The sequence below is a fragment of the Rattus norvegicus genome, chromosome 1 (assembly GCF_036323735.1).
Source record: "Rattus norvegicus strain BN/NHsdMcwi chromosome 1, GRCr8, whole genome shotgun sequence".
Lineage (NCBI taxonomy): Eukaryota > Metazoa > Chordata > Mammalia > Rodentia > Muridae > Rattus > Rattus norvegicus.
In genome coordinates this window covers 161,418,777-161,428,339 of record NC_086019.1, presented here as the reverse complement: position 1 = coordinate 161,428,339, position 9,563 = coordinate 161,418,777, and the positions used below count along the sequence as shown (strand labels likewise).

General features: G+C 38.4%; 1 protein-coding gene across 2 annotated transcripts in view; it reads right to left on the bottom strand.

The window, feature by feature from the left end:
* Window positions 1-2,013: 2,013 nt before the first annotated feature.
* The window catches only part of Rsf1 (remodeling and spacing factor 1), a 122,731-nt gene continuing 115,181 nt past the window's right edge, over window positions 2,014-9,563 (bottom strand). The window contains exon 17 of one of the 2 annotated variants that reach the window (XM_063262798.1): window positions 2,014-9,235. In XM_063262798.1, the coding sequence (XP_063118868.1) occupies window positions 8,667-9,235 (569 nt within the window). In that variant the 3' untranslated portion in view covers window positions 2,014-8,666. The remainder of the gene's footprint in view (window positions 9,236-9,563) is intronic. The other variant, NM_001427468.1, reaches the window with a different exon arrangement.

The following is a 9,563-nucleotide window of genomic DNA, read 5'->3' as shown; positions in this document are numbered from 1 at the left end:
CCTCCAACTTGTGATTCTCCTGCCTCTATGTTCTGAGTGTTGTTATTACAGAGTACCACCATGCCCTGGGAGCTCTTCCTATCCTTGCATTGAGACTCCAGCAATTTAATGTAAACCATCACCTAGAAACAATCGACAGAGCCCTATAAAGATGAGAGGGTATAAAGGCGCCTACCTTTTACTAACAGTAAGAGTTAAGCTTACAAACCCATTCTTATTTGACCAGAGTTACTATTATTAGAGCTGAGGCCCATGTTCTAATGAGGTTTATCAGTATTTATTTTTGGCCCTACAGTAAAATAAAATGTTTTGTTTGGAGAGATCATAATACAGCTACAGGTGCCCCATTAGAATGTAGAATGTTATCGAGCAGACAAAACAAGCTTTCAATAGAAAATCAGAGAACCAAAGCATGGGGGGGAGGGCCCTCTTTCCTCTTATGTCAGCATTTTGTAACAGTTTCTGATGGTGGAATTCACGATTGACACAGAGCCTATTGGCTTCTTGGAATTCCTCCTAGAAACTAATGACATTTTTGAAGAAACTTTTAAATACAGTTTAAAAATTCTAGGATCTGTTCATTTTAAACACTGAAAATTAAGCAAGAAATAGAAGACAGATTAAATGAGAACATAACCATCTTTTTTTTTTTTTTGCTGCAAATTAGAACTTCATATAAAGAGGAATACTCAGAAGAAGGGAGGTCAGAGACAAAGAGAATTGAAAGGAGAAAAGCCCAAAGGCAGCAGGAAGGCTGCCAAGTCACAGACACAGAGGTGCTGCTGCAGTCTTCTCAGGGCCAGCTAGAAAGATGGAAACTGGGTCAAGTGGTTCTGAGATGGGCAAGAGTTACTGGACAGGGAAGGTGGTCTATACCACAAACTTGAATTTAGGTTCTAGCTACCTTTTCCTGTAGGAGATGACTGTAAGCACTACTGTATACACTAGGTCACATTCTTTTAGTATTCTCTGACATTTAGGCTTTGGGTAACCTTAAACTTATTCAGTCAAAATTACATAAGGATTTATCTCACCCAGAAGGGACCTAATATCTAACATTTAATTTCATTAAAATAGTTTTATTGTAATTCTATAGCTACTAAATGATCACTGTTTAGTGCATCAAATCCTCAGGTCTCTTAATCTAAGACAAAAGTTAACAGCTATGTTCTAGTCCCATGCTCAACTAAGACTCTTAAATTGTTAGGGCTGTGGTTTAAAAAGATGGCTTGGCAGTTTAGAGTACAAACAAGCCAATCTTTCTGAGGACCAGGGTGTAATTAATACCCAGCACTCACATGGTGGCTCACAACTGTTCAGTTTAGGGGATCCACTGACCTGATCTCCAAGGACACCGTGCATGTATATTGTTAAACAGGCGTACCTACAGATAAAGTAACGATATACAAAAATATTTTTAAAAAGATGAAAAAAAAGTTAAGCCTATCATAGCTGTCATTTCTTAGCTGATTGTTTTAAAAATGTCAAATTGCTCATAAGCATTGTAACAGACCAGAAACCAGCATTAATTCCATAAAGTGAAGTCTTGATTCACATTCTTAATCTAAATGTTAATTGGTAGCTTCAGGTTAGGATTTCAAGTAATGACACACTCTGGTAGCTTGCTGGCTAAAACACACACACACACACACACACACACACACACACGTACACATGCACGTGCGCGCACACAAGCGTGCTGTTGACTTGTAGTATACTTGTGTCCGCAGAGGGCTGTTTGGAAGGAAGGCCTCCAGCTCTCCAGAGGTAAGTAACAAAAACCAATAGTGCTCTCGTGTATGTTTATATCTAGTTGACAGGTAGCCTTAAAAACTATTTTTAGGAGGTTGATCTACTTACAGATTTGCTTCCTAGATCATGAAATAGCAGTCCATTCCTGGGTGATACAAAACATCTTCACCTTTTACAAACAGTTATTGAAAATTCTAAGCTTTCTATAATGCCACACAATTTTTACATAAACTATGTTTTCAAACACAATGCTACATCAACTTATTTAAACTTTTTATTATGACAACATATATTAAGTAAAAGAAATGACAAGTATTATAATAAAACATTTTGAAAAAAAAGTTACACAGTTAGGCCAATAGCTATAAAATGGCTTAGGCCTGGCTTATTACACTGAGAATTCTGATCAGACTGTAATGCGACATTCAACATTTCATTAACAAAAATATTGGCACCAGCCACAACATATTTTGGTTGTCACAAGAAATATTGTATTTAGACAACTATATACTATAGTTCTAACACTCCTGAAGCATGAAGCTCAGGACCTGCCATACTCTCCATACACAACCTTTCCTTGTGTCAGCAGAGTCACCATTGCAGATCTCTGCACCTCATTCACATGTGCAGTACATTATTATGTGACTAACAGCATGATCCTAATTACCTCAAGGGTTAGTCGACTGCCAGTCTTGGCGCTTCTGCTTCAGCTCTTATCTAAAAACAATAGTTGGAGAACTATTCCAGCAATATTTTTCTTTTATGCATAGGGAAAATAAAGTATTCCAAATAAACACATCTTAAACCCAAGACATGTTCTGATTAGGTGCTTCCTGGAACTTAGTTACTACTTTAAAATCAAAGTGAGATGGTAAAATAAGGCAATTTACAAACTCTTAGCTGGAATTAATACTCTTCACATTGAAACTCATGGTCCCTAAGTTTCCAAATGGATAAAAATAGCAAAGAAAATTATGTCCCAAACTTGTTGCCAACAGATGGTTACTTGGAAATTGACACATTTAGAGGAATTACATTTGTGCTATCCAGTAGTAAATCATAATGGTAAAATTACCAGATAGCTGGGGGGAAAAAAGTACTGACATTTAACAAGGTGTGGCTATAGCATAGGAAAATGTGCCAGGGAAGACTGCCAGCAGCAGTAGTTCTAATAGATTATAAAATTACTTACCAAATACGGAGGGACAGAAAGCTTAATATGATTTCCTTTCTTGCCAAGTTTCAGCAAGTTATTTGCATGGAGTTAGGTAAGTCTACAGAATAGTCAACAATTCTAGCTTTCCCTTCTCTTACACATAAGAAATTGTCCCTGCCCTGTTCCCATCTCCATCTCAACACAGGACATCCCTTCTTAAAGTGCACATAAAACTCAATGGGGGTTTTGGGCAAGGTACTATTCAGACACTATGACCAAGAAGCTACTTTGATAAGAGAACAAAACACACCAACATTAGTAACACCCTAGACAGCACCACAAAGTCATGCACCGAAAGAATAAAGTTGCTGATAGCCAGGGTTTGCATGTTAAGTTATACTGATCCTGAAGATCCATTTACACTAACAGGAACTCTGTGTGTGTGTGTGTGTGTGTGTGTGTGTGTGTGTGTTTGCGTGCGCGCGCAGTGTGGTGTGTAGGGAGGTAACTCATGCAATGGTATGAAAGCTTTGGAAAGAGGAATTAATCTAATCTCAAGGCTTGTCCACACAGCAGTGCAGTATTGACATGTACCAACTCTGCTAAAGGGCAATGTAACGAAAAAGACCATGGCACAAGGTTTTAAACAATTTGAGGTTTAATTACATAATGCTCCCATAGATGTTCTAGCATAAACACAACTGTAAAAATCTACATCCTATTTTAGGGTATTTCCCCACCTCTCATCCCTTAGAAGCTGTACAGTTATAAAAAAATGTGACTCTAGAGCAAAATAAACTCTTTTTTTTTTGCAACGTACAAAATAAGTTAAATCATTTAGAAGATCTTGAGCCATTAAGTTCCACGTGGCTTTGTTCTGGCTGCCATAAACATAACATGCAGGCTCCTGGCTTATGACCAGGATGCAATAAATACAGATCAAACAAACCCCAAATGCTTAAGTTAGACTCCTTCCAAAACTGATAAAAGTCAAGAAAATTATAGATAAATAAGCTCATTCTTATTTCATCCAGTGACAAAAACAACAGGGCGGATACTCAGTCCTTTGCACATTACCTAGCTTGTGCTAGTTTGGCAAAAACCAAAAACCAAAAAAACACCCCAAACTCCAAAAATACAGTTCTTTAATTTTTTTCCTCATTCAAAATATCTAGAGCTTAATAATTCCCCACTCATCTGGTAATCTGTTACATATACGGGATAGATGTATCTAAAACATTATTAAGAGCAACACGTACATGAACTGAAACCCCTAAGGTGAGTGTGGCAGAACAGTCTTCTAGGGCAAAGTGGTATAAATGTGAAGTGGGGCAGGGAGCTGTGCACATGACCAGCAGTGGGAGACTTCAGGGACCTGCGAGGGTCTGTGTGAGTAACAAGGGTTGATGTACAATCTGACATGGCTCCATCACGACCACCTTAATTTGGCTATGACTGTTTACATGGGAATGGATGTCCTCAGTGTTATACAGCCGGTTATTTAGTAAACCTTGGCACTCAAAAAAAGGTTACCTCATTTAAGTTAGAGCAAAATATTTTGAAATTAAGTGGAAGCATAATATAATAATCCAGTTTAAAACTGGATTTCTCTCAGGATCAGGATGAAAACTGAGAAAATAAAGCAGCTAGCTTGTGTGACACTTCCAGGATTTCTCTGGAAATGGTGGATAAAATAGGAATGAATCTCATTCTGAGTTCAGTAATGGATCATATTAACAGACAAGGACTATGTAGATTACAGCATACATGTGGTCTTGGCATTCTCTGCTTCTTAAGAGAACCAGAGATGCTTTGACAATGTCAAATCATCAAGAAAAACTATTTTTTCTTGAAACCTTCTATAGTTGAATCATATTCATAATTGTCACAATTATTTCCCTTATACTTTTAGTAACTCAGTTCATGATGAATTCTGCATCCTAATAGTTATCCAGAATGTGTATATGTACACATCTCATAAGAAAAATCACTGAGCATTTGTTCTAAAGCTAAGACACCACCCTGAACTGAAGGCCTGCTCTGCTGCAGCGGCTGGCAGTGGAGAGTTAAAGATCTGTTCGGTGCTTCCTGTTTTCTGGTAGAACCAGTGAGGGCTAACACTTCATGCTTATCAACGAGGCTAAACAGGTATTCTTGTCACAAAGGGAATGCCACTCACCCCACTTAAAAACTACTGACACATTCTCCATTATTTTAACTCTCTATTTAAACAAACAAGTGTCCACATTTTTCTTATTATATTCACTTTGCTTCAATGTTTATTATATAGGATAAGTTCTATCAACTAGAAAGATAAAGGTAATAACATCCTTTTAAAAATCTCTTCCCCCACAACAATTTTATTAGTATCTGAAGTTCTTGGTTCTTTGGCAGATCACTTTTTAAAACATGAGTTACCAGTAAACATGAATTCATTCTCAATGCAACGTTTTATCCTCTATATCTGCAACCTTGACCAATTGGAAAAAGATGTCAAGGAAACAACCTCAGTGTGTCATGTGTATTGTTGAAAACACATGACTTTGCAGTAACATTCTACAATAAACACGATATCATCACACATATAAAACCAGTCTGAGTCATTTTCATACACTATTTCAATTCTAAGCTCTGGAACTGTAAAAATCTGGCTACCTCTCAAACTTCACGGAAATGGCAAGCTAAACACTTTGAATACTACTCTGTATCTCCCCTTAACGCATGTGCTGTAGACTAGGAGTCTGACACTGGGAGCCTTTGATACAAGTTCAACATCTGTATTTCAAAAGGGAGGGGGGTCACTGAAGTTATTCAAAGGAGAAATTGTAAAAATCTATTACAGATCTGAATCTATTAAGGATTAAAGATAAGTCTACATGACTGCCTTTCCATCCCCCAGTCGTCAATGGTTTCATCAGGATTTTTGATACAGAACATTTATTTTGACAGCAGCAACAGAAACCTCATGGGAGAACATCTTCCATTTGAGTATATCTGAAAGAAAACAGACTTATAGGGACTGAATCAGAACACTAAGCAGGACAAGAGTTCTAGCCCAGCGTTAGAACACTTACCCAGTATGCATGAAGCCCTGAATTCCATCTCCAACATGAATAGAAATAACAAAAACCCAAGCAGAAGTAGCTGGATACTAAAAATTGGTAATATTAGCTGCCTGGATTACTCTTTATCGCCAGTTGGTCTAATGAGAATGTAAAGTTAGAAGGGAGACACTCATTAGGAAGTTGACACTCAAGTTGAGTAAGGATCAGGTAGCACAAGTGGTTTTGAAACTCAAGTCAATGGGACATCTGCTAAGTGGAATACTCAGTCTTTACAGTAAAATTACAGTAAAATTATGTAGGTTTCCCATAGCAGAAGAGTAAGAAGTTACTTCACATTCTGCATGCTGTTGAGTTATCTAACCATTAACTATTTCTTATCATCTGGGTAAACGATTAATAGAATTGATAGGTGGATGCAAGAGCTGGCGTGTGCAGAGACAGGCACATGGGAGATTTTCTACAGCACAGTGGCATTGCCTGACTGCAGGACTGAAACCTCCTGAGACTGGGAGCAGAAACCACTTACCGCACAGTAGTAGGAATCCTTCTGCCTGTCTGTGCTAGACAGGTAAAAACTTTACTCTTAGCTGATTTTCAAGTAACGCAACAGCTAGGAAGGAAGTTATGCAAATAACTGTGGTTCCTTTTTAGTCCTTCACTGTGAATGTAAGCCTGCCCTGTCCTTCCAGCACAACACTGTTTCAAGATGAAGCCACAGCGGGCTCTGCAGTGGCCGTTGCATCCTTCTTTTATTAGACTGCTTTCATTGTTTTATTGTTACACAAATATAAGTTCACTGCTACAATCAAAGCAAACGTTAACGCTCAAGTTCTATGGAAGTAAAGTGAAACCAAAATCAAGTACCTGAAAAAAAATCAGCACTAAATTTTAAAGGCCAGGAGAGAAGATTTAAGAGTTTATCTATCAAGGAACAGAAAGTAGGAGCATAAAGTGTCAGGTCTTTGTGACACAAGTCGAATGCCAGCTTTCAATAATAAAAAAAAAAGAAGAGGTTTCCTGCATATTGACTACATATAATGCTTAATCTGAAAGAAAGGTGAAATTCCTTGAGCCAGCAGCAGATACAGCATGTCTATTGCCGGCAACAGACAACACTGGAACAGAAAACCCCAATATCAGGGCACTAGCACACACTGAAGCAATGCTGAAACGAAGGCTTCAGGGTGCGCCAAGCAAGGCGAATCACAAACACTACAGCTGTACAGTTAGGGCTGGGCCTGAAACCTCACAACTGTACCAGAAACTAAGACATAAGTTCATATTTTAGTGTCAGCTATGTTACATTAATTTAAAAACCGCCTATTCTTGAAGCAAAGGGCTTATCCTTAAAGTGTTGAGATGTTTAAAATGGAAATTATACTTATTAAGTATATCAGCGGTTCTCATTCAATTCTGTTGCTTGTGTGACTATTAATGGATTTTAATAGAAGTATATAATGGCCAAAGGCCAAAACTACATTCAAACCCTGCTAATATATCCAGGCAGATAGAAAATTCCAACACACACACACACACACACACACACACACAAACACACACACACACCATACAAATCACACACTATACACATGCTTAAACTCAAAACTAAAAACCTCCCAAAGGAACTGCTTTGTTTGTAGACTTCAATTTGAAGCAGATAGTAAGGGCAAGAATAAACCAGTTAAAATTCACCTGAAAATCCATTCTCAGTCTTCAAATGTGCTAAAATACACAGCTTAGCATCTCCCTGCTAGCTTTAGATGTATCATATTAAAAAATAACATCTCAGATGGTGAACACCATGTGGCCTGAAGAATTAACACTACTGGCAAGTTTGTATTGTGCCTGGATTGTAGGGAAAGACCACTTGTCTCACTATTTGCCCACCTGGCCCAATATAGTAGAGGCCATCTAATTTATTACAACAGCTGAAAAGCTATTGAAAAGATTCTGTTAGCACAATCTGGTTGTCAAAGCTTCACTATACATTTTACTATCCAAATGCTTTCCAGATGACTTCTTTTTTAATAACAAGAAACTCTGCTATAATAGAAACTTAGGTTAAAGTGTTTTTATGATGGTTCTTCCAGGGTCTCTTTTTTATTTAAAGTGTGGTAACTCCAATAGTAAACCAATTGATGTCACAAAAGCTATTACTAAGTGATGTATGTGTGATGTTATCTACAATACTCAAACTGCAACAGTACAGACAGGAACTTTTAAACAGTTCGTTAATCATCATCTATGCCATGAATGTTTAAATATAATATATATTTAATATGAAAAGCTAAAGCACAAGTGCTTTCTCCCACCCTAAATTCTGTTTTGGGCCCTCACAGATTTGGAATGCATTCATATCCACCCTTTTCACAAAGTCAGGAGAGCTCAGGAAATATAAAGTCAAAAATATACAAATCTTTGTTGTTATTATAATAAGATTTTTTCCCATGAATGAAATTACCAAGGACCATGAACTTGGAAAAAGAAAAATCAAAAGGAATTTACAGCAATTATTAATCTTCAAAGTTCAAAACTGGTCACTTCCCAGAAAGACTTCAAGATTTGTTGAAATTTTTCTTCTAAAAAGTCGTTCTGTAGTGGAGTTTTCTAGGAAAAATTAAACAGCTTTACTAACTGGCCCGCTGGTGTGAGAGCTACCGTGGAATAAATTAGCACAGAAATGGAAAGGAGTCTTATAACTGTTCACTGTTACAGACATAATCAACAAGGTCAGTCACTCGCAAAAGCTCATCTTCATCCTCTTCTGGTGCCCCCACCTCCTGTCCACCACTTGTCCCATTAGGGGCTAGATTTGCACTGGCTGTGCCATTGTCCTTGGGGGTCTGGGACTTTTCAGTTGCTTTGCCCATCAAGTTCTCAATGGCCTTGCCAGGGCTCTGTCCATTGGTGGAAGGCAAGTCTACTAGGCTGTAGTCCAACGGGCTCCCTACTTTGCCCACGTTTTCAAAGTCCTCTTCTTCATCACTCTCTATCCGATACGGCTTCTTGCTGCTCTCTTGCTCTGAGGGTAGGACACTGGCCTGGCTCTCACGGGCAGGCTGGTCTGCATCCCCATGAGCACTGTCACAGCTCTCCTCGTCTGTCTCTATCCGGTGTAGCCGCTTGCGGGATGGTTTGCCTTCCTCCTCCTCCTCCTCATCTGCTTCTGAATATTCACCTGTGCTTCGGCCCCGTTTCCGAATGGATCGCTTAGATTCTTTTGTTAGTTCATCATCTTCAGAGTTCTTGGACATGTAGCTCTCTAGAATAAATAAACATTTAAGCTGTTGGCACAGTTAACATAAACACATTCAAGTACTTTCTTTCCCATACCAACCCCATCCTCAGCTCTTATGAAACTACTGCTCTGTTAAATTGACTGATATGATAGAATCGAACTCCCACATCCATCTGTAACAATGTTTAGTGATATCCATTGTGTATTTTACTTCTGATTTTAGGGGAGAGTAGATTTCTTGGGGGAGTCAAAGAAGAGGGGCATGTGATGGTTCTTGAATTAAGGGAAGATCATTGGCCACCATCTGGGAAACTCCTTCCCTTAGTCCTAAAATTGAGGAGTCACACAAATT